Source organism: Dendrobates tinctorius, unplaced genomic scaffold (assembly GCF_039654945.1).
Source record: "Dendrobates tinctorius isolate UK_male_01 unplaced genomic scaffold, ASM3965494v1 ptg000208l, whole genome shotgun sequence".
Classification (NCBI taxonomy): Eukaryota; Metazoa; Chordata; class Amphibia; order Anura; family Dendrobatidae; genus Dendrobates; species Dendrobates tinctorius.
In genome coordinates this window covers 2,835,782-2,855,076 of record NW_027361875.1, presented here as the reverse complement: position 1 = coordinate 2,855,076, position 19,295 = coordinate 2,835,782, and the positions used below count along the sequence as shown (strand labels likewise).

General features: G+C 44.8%; 1 protein-coding gene across 1 annotated transcript in view; it reads right to left on the bottom strand.

Annotated features, from left to right (window-relative positions):
• Positions 1-15,287: 15,287 nt before the first annotated feature.
• Positions 15,288-19,295, bottom strand: part of SPTB (spectrin beta, erythrocytic) — a 152,936-nt gene continuing 148,928 nt past the window's right edge. The window contains exons 34-36 of the mRNA XM_073554165.1: positions 17,441-17,614; positions 16,853-16,895; positions 15,288-16,610 (exon numbers count right to left, since the gene is read on the bottom strand). Coding sequence (XP_073410266.1) covers positions 16,449-16,610; positions 16,853-16,895; positions 17,441-17,614 — 379 coding nt within the window. The 3' untranslated portion in view covers positions 15,288-16,448. The remainder of the gene's footprint in view (positions 16,611-16,852; positions 16,896-17,440; positions 17,615-19,295) is intronic.

Here is a 19,295-nt window from a genome sequence, read left to right as displayed (position 1 = left end):
ACAGTAGGTGACGTATAATCCGCCACAGTGAGCGAGGCCGGATCCGCCATGTTTGTGACTGGAAAAGCTTTAACGCTCTCATACCTTACTGTGTACTGTAGCTGAACGCCAGGAATATTCCCACTAGTTACTGCCAGCCACTGCTTGGTTACTGGAATCCAAATCAACTACTGGCAAAAAATACAAATGACTGCATTAAACACACTGCTCACCGTTTGAAAACGTAAAAGTGTTATTATTATAGCGCCATTTATTCCATAGCGCTTTACATGCGAGGAGAGGTATACATAATAAAAACGAGTACAGTAATCTTACGCAATACATGTTACGGACTGGTACAGGAGTAGAGAGGACCCTGCCCGCAAGTCTACAAGTTGTTCAGTACTTTAAATGTATCGTCTAGTCTTAGACCAGGGTCACACCAGCATTTATTCTCTTATCCAAGAGAATCGATAATCGGACTATGATCAGATGAAACGAAGTAGAAAATCATTTCTCCATTCTGTCAGTGCACAGAAATCGGACTGCACTCAGATGTCATCCGAGTGCAGTCTGATGTTTTCCACGGACTCCCTGACTTGCACGGCCAAGTGTTATGCGAATATCAAACCAAACTCTGGCATGTAGAGATTTGTTCCTTGGACCAACTCGGTCCGGAAAAAAATCAGACGTGCACAGCCCTATAGAACAACATTAGTATCATCCAATGTTTTGTTGGATCGCCCTCGGAACGAAAAAAAAAAAAGGTCATGTGCACGAGCCATTCTGCTAGGTCGTCGTAGGTGTAAGATTGATAGTAGATGTCACCTGCAGTCCTATGTAACACCACAGATAGCACTGATCTGAGTACATATAATGTAGTAGATGTCACCTGCAGCCCTATGTAACGCCACAGTGACAATTATTAGTGCAGATAATGTAAAAGATGTCACCTGCAGTCCTATGTAATGCCACAGTGAGAACAGTGCAGATAATGTAGATGTCACAAGCAGTCCTATGTAACACCAGTGACAAAAAATTAGTGCTGATAATGTTAGTAGATGTCATCTACAGTCCTATGTAATGCCACAGTGATAACATTGCAGATAATGTAGATGTCACCTGCAGTCCTATGTTACACCAGTGATAGGTGTTAGTGCAGATAATATAGATGTCACCTGCAGTCCTATGTAACACCAGTGACAACTATTAGTGCAGAAAATATAGTAGAATGTCACCTGCAGTCCTATGTAACACCAGTGATAACTTTCTGAGTACATACTGTACTGTATAACGTAGTAGGTGCTTTCTGCAGTCCTATGTATCACCAGAGGTAAAACATTGATAACTCAGTAGAGTTCATGTAGTAGGTGTTACTTGCAGTCCCATGTAATTGGACTACAGGTAATTGACAGTTATCACTGTAATGTATCATTACATAGGACTGTAGGGAACATTACTATGTTTGAGGAAAGGGTAATGTGCCTTTGATCTTGTCCACCTTTAGGCTGGAGCCACATGATAACTTTCACAGCGACAAACTTGATTTGTGCATCTGCTACAGCGCAGCATAATGCAGGGGAACAGGGTCACCCAAGTTACAGTGACCCTACCAGTTTATTCTGACTTCCCTGTTGTCGTCCCTTGTGCAACCTCATTCACTTGCATTAAATCCTGCATCCAGTGCTTGGGGATCAGGTCTCTGACAACCTCGCTCCAGAAAGCATCACATGGCAGTACACAAGTACAGGATTCACAAACATTTTCAATGTACATTTAGTAGAATTTTCTTCTGTAACCAACTCCTTCCCCTGGCAGCCTCTGGAAAGCATCCACACATCCCGGTGATCCTGAGGTTGTTTTATTGTGACACATTGTACTTTAGATTAGTGGTAAATAGAGCGCAATGTGTTTTGTGTTATTTAATGAGAATATCTAATATTTTACAAAATTTTGCAATTTTCATATTTTGCTTATAACGTTGAACCAGATTTTCACACCACACAAAGGAATAACATTTTTCATGTCAACGGTTTCTTACAGTTCGGTCCAGTTTCCTCCCATTCGTTCATTTGTTTTGTTGTCCATTTCCTGTTTTGGAGACATATTGCTTTAAGTTTCCAGTCTTGACGCTTTGGTGTCTTCCATGGTCTACCAGTATGTTTGCCTTTACCAACCTTCCCATGTTGTTTGTATTTGGTCCAGACTTTAGACACAGCTGACTGTGAACAACCAACATCTTTTGCAACATTGTGTGATGATTTACCCTGTTTTAGGCTATGTACCCACGTATGCAGAAAATTCCTGACTGAAAACCGGACTCCTTCCCAGAAAACGCGCGTTTTTTATGCGATTTTTCCGGAGCATCCACAGTCTCATAGAAAATAGTTAGAAATGCGGATTTTTCCGCGAACTTAATGAGCATGCTGCGTTTTTTACCGCGATGTGTTTTTTTTGCGGAAAAAAACACATCAGCATGCACAAAAAAGTGCAGAATTCATTAAAATGAATGGGATGCTTCTTTTAAGTGTTTTTTAAGCGCTTTTGCCGGTAAAAACACGAAAAAACGCTTACATGTGCACGTTTTCTGGGAGGAAGTCCGGTTTTCAGTTAGGAGTTTTCTGCATACGTGTGCACATACCCTTAAGGCTATGTGCACACGTTGCGGAATTCCATTCCGCGGTAAAACCGTATTTTAAATTCCCGCAAATTTCCCGCAGAAAAACTAGCTATTTGCAAGCGCAATTAGCTTGCAGAATGCTAGCGTTTTCCAAGCGATGCTACAGATCGCTTGGAAAACTGATTGACAGGTTGGTCACACTCGTCAAACATAGTGTTTGACGAGTGTGACCAACTTTTTACTATTGAGGCTGCCTATGCGGCACCAGTAGTAAAAAGGTAAAAAGCTCTAATGTTAAAAATAATTAAAAAAAAAAAAAATGTCCCACGCAGCGTTCCCGATCACCGCGATGCTCCCAGCAGGTCCCGTTCCCAGTGATGCATTGCGCCAAAGACCTTTGATGACGTCGCGGTCTCGTGAGACTGCTATGGTATCGCGAGACCGCAACGTTATCAAAGGTCATTGAAGCAATGCATCACTGGGAACGGGACCATCGCTGAAGCCTGGTGACGCTACGAGGGACATCAGAAGGTGAGAATATGACGATTTTTATATTTTAATTCTATTTTTTACAGGGATATGGTACCCAGAGCCCGGAGGGAAGTCTCCTCTCCTCCAAACCGTGGGTACCATCTGCAAATGTTCTGCTCACTTTTCGCATGGTGGGCATAGCGAGGATCTGACGAAGACTTCGGGCGTTCCTGTGCCCAGGCAAGGTGGGGGCACAACAGGCCCCGGAGGAGTTCCGCAAGGTGGTGCCGCTTGGGGGCTGGAGAATGAAGGCCGCAGACCTGAACAGTGCTACAGGGACCGCAGCTGGCAGGCCGCAGGCTGGAGTGGTGTGACGGCTGCCAGGCCACAGCCGCGAACTGGAGTGAGGCGGCTTCAGCAGCAGGTGGCAGCAACCGCAAACTGGAGCAGGGCAGCATCTGTGGGCGGGAGCTGACGGGCCGCACCCGCGGGGTGGAGTCAGATGGTGGCTGCCGCAGGCTTGAGCGGACGGGCCGCATCCGCGGGGGGAAGTTGGGCAGCTGCCACGGGCGGGAGCTGACTGGCCGCACCCACGGGGTGGAGTCGGGCAGTGGCAGCCACTAGGAGCACGGCTGAACGGTCGGTGTCTCCCTCCTGGACTGCTACTGTAGTTGCTGTCTGCCTGCAGTCTCTCTGGTCGCTGCTCTCCCCGCTCTGCTCTGGCTCTCTGGCGCTTCCTTCCTCCACCTCTCCTGTTCTGCTGACTCACTCCTGGCGTCCTCAGTCCTTTTTATACTGGCTCCTCCCCTAACCCCTCTATGTCCTGTCCCCCGGAAACAGTTTCCCTAGGAACCTTGGTGACAGCCCCCTTGGTTCCGGCACACAGTGGGGATGGCTCCTCCTACAGGTGAATGAGGCTGATGGAGGGGGATGCGGGGGCTGTACATGATGGAGGGGGGTCCAGGGGCTGTACATGATGGAGTTGGGCTGCACATGATGAAGGGGGAGTGGGGCTGTATGTGATGGAGTGGGGGGGATTGGGGCTGTACATGACGGAGTTGGGTTAGTGGGTGTTGGGTTCCTGTTGCTGCACAGCGGGAATCCCGAGCCTCACTTCCGACGGTCTCCCATTCATCTTCAGCCGCAGTGGAGGCTGCTCAGCAGACTCGACAGTCCCGACGCTCTGCTCAGACCAGCTCTGTGGGTTTGGTTGCTGCTGCCACCTCTGGTCCAGCTATATCAACGCATGCTGGTCAGCAGCGAGCTACTCCAGGGACTAAGTCCTCCTTTTGGTCCACTGAGCATGCCCGTGGGACGATCTCTCATTGGAGATCGGAGGTCACATGCTCAGGTCCTTCTCCAGCTCGGATTGGACCATCAGGAAGGTCCCGGAAGGACGCTGCTATAAAAGGGTTGCATGGCCGCTCGGCCATGCGCTAGTTTAGACTGCATTACCAGACTATGAGGAGTGAGTGTTGTATGCATGTATGAATGTCTCTAGTGAATGACTCATTAAGAAACCCCTACCCTTGGTACGCATGTGTTGTGCAGCCTAGCCTGTTAAGCTCCCAGGCTTAGATGTAGGTAGAGGCAGAGTCTGAGACTGGCATCAGTGTCCACCGGTGGCTCTGCACGCCACGGTGCACGTGCTCGACACTCCACCATAGTCAGCGCAGGTGTGACGCCGCGCACTCAGAAGGTCTAGAGGGACTCTGACCCCATGTCCTTGGGTCAGAGTCCTGTGACCGCATTCTGTGCGCTCCATTGCCGAGCTCTGTGAGCTAAACAGGCTCCGGCATTTATGTTCTGCGGTAGTGCGGCTCTGTGAGGTAACAGAGTTCGCCCTGTTCACACTGGGTGACGCTTTTGTATACCGCTTTATATTTCTGCTATTACTAAGCAGCAGTTTACCACCCCTGCACGGTGGACCCCGGGCTGCAAACTTATTATTTGGTGCGTTCTGCCAGCCTTAACAGTGGGGCTGCACATGATGAAGGGGGAGTGGGGCTGTACATGATGGAGTGGGGCTACACATGATGAAGTGGGGTGAGTGGGGCTGTACATGATGGAGTGAGGCTGCACTTGATGATGGGGGGTAAGGAGGATTGCACATGATGAAGGAGGACTGCACAGGATGAAGTGGGGGGTAAGGGGGACTGCACAGGATGAAGTGGGGGTAAGGGGGACTGCACAGGATGAATTGGGTGGTAAGGGGGACTGCACATGAATTGGGGGGTAAAGGGGGCTGCACATGATGTGGGGGTAAGAGTGACTGCACATGATGATGGGGGAGTGGGGCTGCACATGATGAAGTGGGGGGTAAGGGAGACTGTACCTGATGAAGTGGGGGGGTAAGGGGGACTGCACATGATGAAATGGAAGGGGGATAGGGGGTTGCAAATGATGAAGGGGCACTGCAAATGAAGTGAGGGGTGATAGGGGACTGCAACGGATGAAGTAAGGGGACTTCAAATTAAAGTGGGGGGACCGCAAATGATGATGTGGGGGAGAGGACAGGGGACTACAAATGATGAATTCAGTGTGAGTGACAGAGCACAGCAATTTAATTGAAGGTGGGGGGTGAGGAGAGCAAATGATGAAATGAAGATGGGCGGTGAGGAGAGCAAATGATCTATCTGGAGAACAAATAAAGAATTTTGAGTGTGGGGGAGTAAGTGATGTATTGAATGTGGGGTAGAGCAGTTGATAATTAATAGAGGGTGTGAGAAAAAGACATGACAATGAATTGAGGCGGGAGGGGCATGCAAATATAATGAATCGGGGTTAGGGTTAGAGCGGGAGGTACATAGTAGGGGGCGTTAAGGTTGAAGTGCCTGGTAATGAATTGGGGGAAAAAGTACAGGTGCTAATTAATTTATATATTAAATGGGGAAAGTGGCATTTATAGTTAGTAGGTGCACAGTGGTGGATTATAATTTAGATTTGGAATGGTGGGTTGCATAATAACCAATTATGTATTAATGGTGGGTGCATGTCTGTATTCAGATGTGTAGTGTACAAGAAAGGGAAAAAGCAGAGAATGTGCTCTGGAAGCCGTGCTCTAGGTAACTGTGTTATTTCATGCAGAGATGAGTCCTGGCTGGAAGAAGTGATGGGGGGGTCTGTGCTGGATGAAAAAGAAAAGCAAAGATGAAGGATTTCAGCTAGAGACGTCACTGGTGAGTCAGTGTGTTACCTGTACACTGACAGTAAATTCAGAGTTCCTATATACAATTGCACTTAGTATTGTGTTTATAATTAATGATCAGTATTGAAGTATTCAGTCACTATGTGGTAGTAATATGTGGTCTGGCCATGGTGTGACGTTATTTGTTCCTTGTATGTGGTATTATTCGGTGACTATATGGTGGTAATATGTGGTCTGGCCATGGTGCGGTGTTATTTGTTCCTTGTATGTGGTATTATTCGGTGACTATGTGGTGGTAATATGTGGTCTGGCCATGGTGCGGCGTTATTTTTTCCTTGTATGTGGTATTGTTCGGTGACTATGTGGTGGTAATATGTGGTCTGGCCATGGTGCGGCGTTATTTGTTCCTTGTATGTGGTATTATTCGGTGACTATGTGGTGGTAATATGTGGTCTGGCCATGGTGCGGTGTTATTTGTTCCTTGTATGTGGTATTATTCGGTGACTATGTGGTGGTAATATGTGGCCTGGCCATGGTGCGGCGTTATTTGTTCCTTGTATGTGGTATTATTCTGTGACTATGTGGTGGTAATATGTGGTCTGGCCATGGTGTGGCGGTATTTGATCCTTGTATGTGGTATTATTTGGTGACTATGTGGTGGTAATATGTGGTCTGGCCATGGTGCGGCGTTATTTGTGCCTTGACTGTGGTATTATTCGGTGACTATATGGTGGTAATATGTGGTCTGGCCATGGTGCGGCGTTATTTGTTTCGTGTATGTGGTATTATTCGGTGACTATGTGGTGGTAATATGTGGTCTGGTCATGGTGTGACGATATTTGTCCCTTGTATGTGGTATTGATGGCTGTTTAAAAAAAAATGCAAATGTATGTGACTCATTCCCTTAAAGAAAAATACATAAATATATATTTATTTTTAATAGTTTAGAGTAGAGTAGAGCCTGGCCGAAAGAGTCTCCCGTGTCGTGGTATCAGTTTAAAAATTATTTTGGCCAGAACAAAAGCTGCTGGTTATATGAGTGATCTGGTGTGTGATGGGAACTGTTAATATCAGAATGTAGTGCACAGCCTGGCCAGCCGGTCAGTCAAGTGAGACAGCTGCATAGAAATATATGCAGCTGTCACACTCTGGGGTCAGGAGAGCCACTGGCCAGAATGTGCACTGTTCTGATCTCGTTCCAATTTTTTTTTTTCAACTGTTTGACTGTGCTCCTACTTGTATATGTTTGAGGAAAAGGTGTGGGTAAATGGGTGTGGCTTAAAAATGGGTGTGGCTTAAAAATGGTTGTGGTTTTCCTACACATAAACACAGGACCTGTTGTTAAAAATTTGAATCCCACCCCTGACTTGGTGCAACAGCTCTCCAAGGTGTGATCACTCCTTTTAGGGCAGTTTCACACGTCAGTGTCTCCGGTACGTGTAGTGACAGTTTTCTCACGTATCGGAGACACTGACACACGTAGACACAGTTGAATGAATGTGTATTTGCAGATGTCAGCGTGTTTTCACTGTCCGTGTGTAAAACACGCTGACATGTCCGTTTTTGTGCAACAGCACGGATCACACGGACCCATACAAGTCAATGGGTCTGTGTAAACACGTTCCGCATACGGATGCTGTCCGTGTGCTTGTCCGTGTGCGTTTTTAAAAGTCAAAGGGTTAACATTGAAAATAATTTTTCAAAAACACGGACACACGGACAGCACACGGATGGTACACACGGACATACGGATAGCACACAGATGGCATACGTATGCACACGGACACGGATAGCTTCGGTACCGGTTTTTCCGAAACTGCCCTTAGATGCAGACTAACGAGCAGATCTAATTTGATGCAGGTGTTACTTTTGGAAACGAAAATTTATAGGGTGATTCCATATTTTTTTCCCTCAGAATTGTGTGATTCCATAATTTTTCCCCTATGCTTGGTTTAAAAAAGTAACCATTACTGACTACCACATTTTTTGTTCTTGATTTCTTTTAGTGTTTCTTAAAGCCAGAAAGTTGCCATTCGAATTGACTTTAGTTTTGTGCCATGTCTGTGATCTGCTTTTTTACTACAAAATCCAAACAACTGAATTAACATCCTCCAAGGCCGGTGATTCCATAATTTTTGCCAGGGGTTGTAAATGTAATTAAAATAATGAATTTAATGCAAATTAATTATTGGTATTAATAAAGATATGGTGAAATCTGCGCTGGATTTGCAACACAACCGTGACAAAATCCCAGGTTTTTTTTCATTGCAGAGTTTGGCAAGTATGGAATTACCCTTACTGCTTTGATTTTTATGCCCCATTCACACCTTGTGTTTTGACCACAAGACTTTAAATGGATTTTTAAAACCTACATTCACACTTTGTAGCCCATGGCTATGTGTACTGAATTAAAGGGAATCTGTTACCCAATTTTTCGCCTATCAGCTGCCGGCACCGCCATCAGTGGCTTATCTACAGCATTCTGTAATGCTGTAGATAAACCCCCGATGTAACCTGAAAGAGAAGAAAAAAGAGTTAGGGTCCCGTTACATTTTGCGATGCACCAGCGATCCCGACAACGATACGACCTGGTCAGGATCGCTGGTGAAGCGCTAAATGATCGCTAGTGAGCTACCAAACAGGCAGATCTCACCAAGCGACACAGCAGTGATAAGCGATCCGACGGCGGTCGCTCTTACCTGTCACACCGTAGCGATGATGACGACTTCCATCTGCATCCATGCGTAGCTAGTCGGCGCCAGTGGGACGCCAACGAGGAAAAAACGGCTAAGGACATTCGAGCGCGATCAGCGATATCCAGCGGGGGGGCTGGTCACAGATATGTGTCCCACAAAATGAGATCGCTAGCGATATCGCTGTTGCGTCACAAAATCGGTGACGCTTTAGCGATATCGCTAGCGATCTCGCTATGTGTAAAAGGCCCTTTAGATTATACTCACCCTGGCGTTCAGTCCGGTGCAATGGGTGTCGCCGTCCCGTCCGGCGCCTCCCATCTTCTAACGGTGACCTCCTCTTCTTTGCTGCCTGTCGTGGCGCAGGAGCCACGACAGGCAGCAAAGAAGAAGACGTCACCGTTAGAAGAAGGGAGGCGCCGGACCGCAACACCCATCGGACCGAGACCGGACGGCCCCCCAGTGAGTATAATCTAACTCCTTTTTCTTATCTTTCAGGTTACATCAGGGGGGGGCTTATCTCCAGCATTACAGAATGCTGTAGATAAGCACCTGATGGCAGTGCCGGCAGCTGATAGGCGGAAAATAGGGTGATAGATTCCCTTTAAGGACAGTCACCTTAAGGCAGTGTTCCCCAACTCTATTCCTCAAGAGCCACCAACAGGTCACGTTTCAGGATTTCATTAGTATTGCCCAGGTGATGGAATTATTGCCTGTGCAGGTACTGCAATTATCACCTGAGACATACTAAGGAAATCCTGAAAACATAAACCGTTGGTGGCTCTTGAGGACAGGCGTTGGGGACCACTGCCTTAAGGGCTCATACTTACATGAGAGAAACTCGGACGAGTCGCACATGTTAATACCCAGCTCTGCCGTCGGCACTCGGATCAGAGCGTGCGGCTGCATAGCAATACATGCAGCCGCACGCGCTGCTCCCAAGTGCCGGCGGTAGTGTCTGGTATTAACATGTGCGACTCGTCCGAGTTACTCACATGAGAGAATGAGCCATTTGGCCAGTTTCCCACATCCATGAAATGAGGATTTTGCATTAATAGTATCAGCCTCCAGATGGCAGCTGACACTCCCACGCCACGGTTACGGTGCCCCCCAATAAGACAAACAAGAAACACGGACCGTGCCCGGATCGGCATAAGCATACTGAACTCAGGGTCTCCTAGCCTGAGCTAAATGCCTTAGGGTTCGTGCACACAACCTTAAAAATCAGACAAGTGCAATTTGTCATTTTTACAACTAGCACTTGTCCCCAATGTTATTCTATGGGGACATGCACATGTCCGTGGTTTTCCTCTGGCTCAGTTGGTCCAAGGGAAAAAAAAAAATCCCAACATGCACGTGTTTAATAGATGTATGAAACAGTCATTACAAAAACGTATATTAGCATCTGCCTTTTTCTTTTTTGTATTGTCAGTGGAGGATGGGCTGGAGTGGTCTTGCAGAAACTAATGCAAAATGTGGCTTTTCATTTAAAAAATCACATACACAGTTCACAATCTTTCATCTTCTTTATTTGTGATTTGCATTTTTAATAAACAAACTAAAAAATGTGGAAAAACAACTTTTTTTTTTTTTACCCATCTGAACACGTAAAGCCTTTGGACTTTTGACATCATTAGCACCACTTTGAGGTCAGTAGTAGAAACGAGATAAGAATACTGCAAATGTATCTATAAGCTGCAGGTTTTCTACTGGAACCCTAATAGTATAGGCACATGTACAGGCAACAATGCATGAATTATCTACACCGTATGTGGGGATTCCTAGCGCTCGGACTCAGCCCCAATACAGTTGGGAACAGAAGAAAGCTTTGGATGAAATAAAATATTGTCTTCCATACTTTACATTTGTTTCACTGGTCTAAACAGGACCTGTCAGGCAGGAGCGGGCACAGACAGAAGAGGGTCCTGTCCGAGAACTGTATCTGGGCTCTTTGTAGTCCAATAGTTAGTCATAATGCATAATTCCATCTCTTTTTGAAGTAGTGGTGCCCCCTTACCTCTTGGGCCCCTCTGCATCAATGGTACAGTGGGGAAAAAAAGTATTTAGTCAGTCAGCAATAGTGCAAGTTCCACCACTTAAAAAGATGAGAGGCGTCTGTAATTTACATCATAGGTAGACCTCAACTATGGGAGACAAACTGAGAAAAAAAAATCCAGAAAATCACATTGTCTGTTTTTTTTTCATTTTATTTGCATATTATGGTGGAAAATAAGTATTTGGTCAGAAACAAGCAATCAAGATTTCTGGCTCTCACAGACCTGTAACTTCTTCTTTAAGAGTCTCCTCTTTCCTCCACTCATTACCTGTAGTAATGGCACCTGTTTAAACTTGTTATCAGTATAAAAAGACACCTGTGCACACCCTCAAACAGTCTGACTCCAAACTCCACTATGGTGAAGACCAAAGAGCTGTCAAAGGACACCGGAAACAAAATTGTAGCCCTGCACCAGGCTGGGAAGACTGAATCTGCAATAGCCAACCAGCTTGGAGTGAAGAAATCAACTGTGGGAGCAATAATTAGAAAATGGAAGACATACAAGACCACTGATAATCTCCCTCGATCTGGTGCTCCACGCAAAATCCCACCCCGTGGGGTCAGAATGATCACAAGAACGGTGAGCAAAAATCCCAGAACCACGCGGGGGGACCTAGTGAATGAACTGCAGAGAGCTGGGACCAATGTAACAAGGCCTACCATAAGTAACACACTACGCCACCATGGACTCAGATCCTGCAGTGCCAGACGTGTCCCACTGCTTAAGCCTGTACATGTCCGGGCCCGTCTGAAGTTTGCTAGAGAGCATTTGGATGATCCAGAGGAGTTTTGGGAGAATGTCCTATGGTCTGATGAAACCAAACTGGAACTGTTTGGTAGAAACACAACTTGTCGTGTTTGGAGGAAAAAGAATACTGAGTTTCATCCATCAAACACCATACCTACTGTAAAGTATGGTGGTGGAAACATCATGCTTTGGGGCTGTTTCTCTGCAAAGGGGCCAGGACGACTGATCCGGGTACATGAAAGAATGAATGGGGCCATGTATCGTGAGATTTTGAGTGCAAACCTCCTTCCATCAGCAAGGGCATTGAAGATGAAACGTGGCTGGGTCTTTCAACATGACAATGATCCAAAGCACACCGCCAGGGCAACGAAGGAGTGGCTTCGTAAGAAGCATTTCAAGGTCCTGGAGTGGCCTAGCCAGTCTCCAGATCTCAACCCTATAGAAAACCTTTGGAGGGAGTTGAAAGTCCGTATTGCCAAGCGAAAAGCCAAAAACATCACTGCTCTAGAGGAGATCTGCATGGAGGAATGGGCCAACATACCAACAACAGTGTGTGGCAACCTTGTGAAGACTTACAGAAAACGTTTGACCTCTGTCATTGCCAACAAAGGATATATCACAAAGTATTGAGATGAAATTTTGTTTCTGACCAAATACTTATTTTCCACCATAATATGCAAATAAAATGAAAAAAAAAACAGACAATGTGATTTTCTGGATTTTTTTTTCTCAGTTTGTCTCCCATAGTTGAGGTCTACGTATGATGTAAATTACAGATGCCTCTCATCTTTTTAAGTGGTGGAACTTGCACTATTGCTGACTGACTAAATACTTTTTTTCCCCACTGTATGTCCGCCACTGCTGTCAAGCTTTCCTCTTATAATAAATATGTATTCCTTATGGCAAAAGAAATATGGAGCTTTTTGGATGTGTGCGCGCAGTTTCTCCGGTGGCTCGGGCATGTGACCACAAGTATGCGATTTTCATACATGATGTCACATGCCAAATAGACGTGTGAGGCCTTGCTCATTGCAAGTGAATTGAGTGAGGCCGGACACGTCTACTCGGAATGTGGCTGGAAATATGCAAATCCAGATTACGCGCGTGCGCAGTGCAACATCCTATCGCGCGTGCGCAGTATGCTTTGCCCAACTGCGGGCAAAGCCGAAAAGCATTAGTGCGCATGCGCCGGTGAACTATGTCCCAGAAGTATTTCGCTGCCATTTCTGTATTCCGGGAAATACAGTAGTTCACTGGCGCATGCGCACTAATGCTTTTCGGCTTCGCCCGCAGTTGGGCAAAGCATACTGCGCACATGCGATAGGATATTGCAATGCGCACGCGTGTAATCTGGACGCCAACTACGGAAATTCCAAGAAAGATTGCGTACAGCGGCCAAGGAGGGGTGGAGGGAAGGAGCCACAACACCGCCCATCGGACCGGGACACAACTCATTTACATACCGTGCCAAATTGAGGTGACAGATTCCCTTTAAGCAAATTCAGCTTTTTTTATTTATCATTTTTATCTTTTATCTCTGGAATAGTATGTGATTCTTATCTGAGCACGTTCACTCATCACTAATCATTAACACTCAAAACCTGAAGATCCAGGTGAAACTGCAGTTACATCCAATATGATTTATGATTGTAAAGATTTAGGGTAAGGTCACACTGTGCAGTTCTGTTACAATTTTGGCCTAAAAAAGCATAGTCTTTGACGGTATGTTATGTAGCAGGAGCATTGCTACAGATGAACCATGCTTATTCAATTGATGTATTAAATTTGGGACATGCGCAAAAAAATTTAAAAAAAAATCATAATCCTGTTTATTTTTGAAAAAAAAAAAAAAAAAAGCATGTTGTTTTGGACTACATAAAAGCATCACTTCCTGGCCTTCCTGAGGCTGGGGTCACACAAAGGGTTTGCTGAGAATTAATATTGTTTTTCCTCCCTTATTGCAAGTTATGACTAGGTTTTCTGAAATTTTAGTAGGTATAAAAATAAAACAATTAACAGACTTCTGCATTATTTGCCGAGTTGGTTTGTAGGAGCTAAGACCATACGGATCCGGCGTAGATAACAGGGGCTGGATGATCAGAACGTATTCATAACCTACGCTCGAGATGGGTCATCAGACCGTGGGGGTCTGACCGATTAGTTATTACAAGTTCGGGTGGGTTTAAACGCATTGAGAGGGGGCTGAGCTACCATCCGGTCCGATTGGCGCCATCGCTGTGTTGTTTGCGCCACCTCTGTTTTCCGAATCGCAATCTTCCAGCTTTGATTGATGTCCTGTGTCATCCACGTAGCTCGTTGAAATTTTGTACCTGTGCAGTAGCATTGCAGGTCCCGAAAAGCATAGAAAACAAAGACTGTGAAAGCAGCTGGGAACATAAGAGCCGGAATGACGTTTTGCATATTGACAGCCAATGTAGCACAGAGCACACTGCGCCTGCACGGGCCTGTGGTGCTACTGTGCTGGCGTGAGATTTTGTTACGCTGTGTGGATGACACAGGACATCAATGAAGAAGATAGCGAGTAGGGAAACAGAGGAGACGCAGACCACGCAGCAATGACGCCCATCGGACCGGACAGCGAGGGAGAAATGCAAATGGTATTTTCTGGGATACATGGAGAAAGTTAGTAGATAATATACAGGTTTGTGGACTGTGATAAATCTAAGAAACTGAAGACAGGCCAACGTATGAAAAATCATTCAATTTTCATCCAGAAAATTTGGACGACTTTTATCCAATTTTCATCCGCGTGTCTGTTTTTTATGTCCGTGCGTGACCAATATTCATACATCTAAACTAAAAAATGTACATGATCCAATATGGTTTCTTAGGTTTATAATAGAAATGAGTCAGTAAAATTCAGAGGCCACACGGATGTCCTATTTGGGATCTGATTTTTTTTACAGAATGCACCTATAGACTTGAATGGATAAGTCTCATCTGATATATTAGATGTAAGAAAGTAGTGCTCTCCGCGATTTTCTTCTCACGGACAGTGTGGCCGAGAACAAAATCGTTCATCTGAGCATCCTTATTGAATAACATGGGTCAGTGTGCTGTCCGTGCGATATCCGCTCAGCGCACAAGTGCAATAGGTTCGTATGCATGAGCCCAAAAGGATAATTCCCATCTTAATAAGGGATGTCAAACTGCTTGAATTGGCCTTTTTTAGGATGGGGGCTACACTATGTCGCTGCAACATTACAGTATATAGTGCAATGAATGGGGTCACATTGTGATCCACATGGTACCGTGACAAACATATGGGTAAAAGTTGGCATTGTTTGGATTTTATGGTCCCAGTACCTTATGGGAGAAAAGAAACCCCCATTCTCTTGCACTATGCTGTAATGTAGCAGCGACCAAAGTATCTCTATAAATATCAGAAACCTGATGAAACAACTCTTTATACTTAAAGGACCCCATTAACTGTGATTCTGTGATTCAAAAAGACAGAGATATTGGTTTACATTCAGGCAAACTTTAGAGATAAAACCTGGTGCACATGTCCTATTAAGGCATATAGGCATAATAAAGCTCGGGACCCAAGGTATGAGTGGCCATATTTTAATGGGAATCTGTAAGCAGCTTTCTGCTATGTAATCTTAAAACAGCAAGCTGTAGGGGCAGAGGCGCGGATTCCAACTATGCATCACTTACTGAGCTGACTGCTGTCATTTTGATACAATCACAGTTTTCTCTGCTGCAGATCTAGCAGAGCTCAGAATGCTGAGCTCGGATAACCCTGCCCACGCCACTGATTGGCTGCTTTCTCTGTACTCTAGGCATTGACAGAAAACTGCCAGTCAGTGATAGGGGAGGAGTTGGACCAGGAGGCACTAGACACTTAGTCCAGTAGTGATAATCTCTAAAACACTGATTTTATTAAAACAGCAAGACGGCCCAGCAAATGACACATCTCTGGAATCAGGGTTTCTGTCTCTATATCATTCTGCTCCTAACAACCTGCTGACATATTTCCTTTAAAATGATTTTCTTTTTTTAGTACAACTCCTGGTGGGTAACAAAAAAATGCCCATGTCATGGTACTGTAATATGTGTTTTCTGGTGCCGTGGGAATATGGCTACTATTGCAATGGCTTCCTGAGTCACTGGTGAAGAAAGTGGCAGGATAATCTCCTCAGATGGATTATTGGGAAGATCTCATCCAGTACAGGCTGCCACACATAAGAACATGATGCTGGACGCTCAAGGATAACTGCATTTTAGGTACCCAAGCAAGACATCAGGGGCCTGAAGGCTGTTTGCTGCAGGGCTCAGTACAACCTTACTAACTAGCCCATACAAGACACTTGCTGGCCCAATCAAGTAACATGAATTTTGGTGGAAAATTGTCAAGTAAAATCTTAGCACAAGGCATGAAAACTCAAATAATCCATTTACTACTGCAGATAAAAAGAAAATATATGTATTTGTAGGACCACCTGTGTAAGTGCCTATATCCATAGCCACCATTAAAAGTGGATGCATGCCATGTTCTGAACTAAACCAATCCATCACTTGCTTGTAACGAGTGATATTAATGTGGTGGTTTCTAGTGAATTGGTTTGGTCCAAAAATGCTTGCTTGTACTGTGCGTAGACAATGGTGCGATTTCAGGTGGTCACGAACTGACCCCTTCCAGGAATTGTAGCGCTCAGACGGTTTCCTGCGAGAAATAAGACAGTACTTGGTTTGGGTTCTCTTAAATACTATTTTTTTGATGGGAAGAGACTAAATCTTTTTTCCTTTTTCTCCGGCTTGCCCTCTGTGGCAGACGTGGAAGGATAAGGCAGACTTTTAGACTTTGGTTTTTGATCAGATGTCTCAGCAATCGAGGTTCTGAGAACTTCAATCCAGGTTTGACGATCAGCCTAAAATTGGAAGAAATGAGATTATAAAGTAACTGTTCCAAATACACACAGGAGGTACAGTACTACAGCAAATATGGCGACCATCGCTTATCTTCTAAACGTTAGAGAATAATCTCTTATCATGGGCATTTCGAATGGGGACATCGACAAAAAGAAGCCATGCTTTCATTACCGCTTTCTACTGACTAATAACATCTTCTGGGCAATTGTAGGACAGGTACACATGAATCTGCTCTACTTACTTCATCTTTTCCTTGGAAGAGCCACTCATTGCCATCACTCAGCCTGGAAAATAAAATAATTTTTTATTTCATTTTACTTATTCATCTGTAGGTTCAAAATCTTAAAAATAAAAAATAATCAATGTGAACAAAGACCTACAAGGGGTTTTACAAAATTTGCCCAAGTGTGAGGAATGTTATAAAATAAAAAAAAAAACATTACTTACCTATTAAATCCTGCTGCCACTAGAGGTCCCTGCTGGTCCTACAATGAAGAGCCTGCCATCATTTCTACGACCGCTGCAGCCAATCACTGAGCTGTGGTCAAGTGGTCTGCGCTAGTAGTCATCACCAATTAGGCCAAAGCTTGGCTGCAGCGGCCACGAGAATGGTGGACAGAATGTAATGACTGCAAGATTCTCTTGAGTTGTAGTTGATCACCCGAAATGCTGGCTGCGTAATGAGCGATGCTTTGGTGCATGCACAGGCGAGCAGAGCTGATGACGGACTGGAGTGACGCGAGCGATACATTTCAGTGACGCTGTGATGGGAAATTACTACTTCTCCATAGTGGTATACCAGGGGTCAGTATATCATTTACTAGTTTACCTTAGCCTGAAAACATGCTTTTTCTTTTTATAGTCCACCACCGCTTCACAAGATGCACTGCCCAGGAACAGTGGCTCTTCGCCTTGTAAAGTTTCGTTCAGGGAAAAACTTTTGACATCTTTGTAAAAAAATAAGTCATTATCCTTTAGCACGCAGAAGACATTGTTCCAGGCCCTGCAGAAAAGACAGATACAAATCGATATATTGTAATATTTTCTACTTCAATGATTTAATACAAGAAAACACCAATAGACGGTAGAAATTGGAAATCAAGGTCCCAGAGTCTGGAGGAAGAGTGGAGAGGCCACAATCCAAGCTGCTGGAGGTCTAGCGTGAAGTTTCCACAATCAGTGATTGTTTGGGGAGCCATGTCATCTGCTGGTGTAGGTCCACTGTGTTTTATCAAGACCAAAGTCAGTGCAGCTGTCTACCAGGAAATTTTAGAGCACTTCATGCTTCCCTCTGCTTTTTGGAGATGGAAATTTCATTCTCCAGCAGGACTTGGCGCCTGTCTACACTGCCAAAAGTACCAATATCTGGTTTACAAACAACAGTATCACTGTGCTTGATTGGCCAGCAAACTCGCCTGACCTTAACCCATAGAGAATCTATGGGGTATTATCAAGAGGAAGAGGAGAGACACCAGACCCAACAATGCAGACGAGCTGAAGGCTGCTATCAAAGCAACCTGGGCTTCCATAACCCCTCAGCAGTGCCACAGGCTGATCGCCTCCATGTCACGCTGCATTGATGCAGTAATTGATGCCAAAGGATCCCCAACCAAGTATTGAGTGCATTTACTGAACATACATTTCAGTAAGCCAACATTTCGGATTTTAAAATAATTTTTCAAGCTGGTGTTATAAATTATTCTAATTTACTGGGATAATGACTTTTGGGTTTTCATTGGCTGTAAGCCATAATCATCAACCTTAGCAGAAATAAACACGTGAAATAGATCACTCTGTAATGACTCTATATGATATGTGAGTTTCACTTTTTGTATTGAAGAACTGCAATAAATTAACTTTTCGAAGATATTCTAATTTTGTGAGGTGCACCTGTATGTTATATTTAAAAGGGTTGTCGAGGCTTGGGGCTCAAGTCTGCAGTCACTCTATGTGAATCCTCACAGTGTGCGTTGTCAGGTTTCTCCGGTATGATTTGCATACTTCAGGCCACATTCCCACTAGACGTGTCCACTCTCTCTCAATTCGCTTGTAACTTGCCTTAAGTGAGGCCATGCATGTCTAGTCAGCATGTTACCGCATGTATGGAAATCGAATATTTGGAGTCACGCTCCCGACCGCTACCCGGCATTGGTATTGTAAAATCTGCATCACATTGAGTGGCTGCAGACTTGGACCCCATGTCTTGACAAACCCTTTAAGATTTGTTCTGTGTATGTGCATCAGATTTAGGCTGGGGCTACGCGGTGACTTTGGCTGCGACACAGGTCACGCAGGTGCATGCTGATATTACATTGCAGCTTAGTGCAAACGAATGGGTGTTGCAAAAAGAAAAACTAAAATGGTCCCGTCTTACGGGTCGCTCACTTACACGATACTGCGATGTAGAACACTATCTTTGGTTGCGCTACCAGTATTATGTGCAGCCCCAATTTATTAGGACTATTGCGCTATGGATAACCTGACATTTTATTTCCATGTTGTAATAATATGCTCTTATTATCACACATTTCTTTTTTTTCATGGAATGTTTACGTTGCATATGGATGACATTGCAGAAATCCCATTCACAGGCATAGACTATGGGTTGGCACTGGATTTCACATGTCAGTTCTGACCCTTGTGAACATAACTTAAGAATGCATAAATGAAAGGTCTGCGATCTT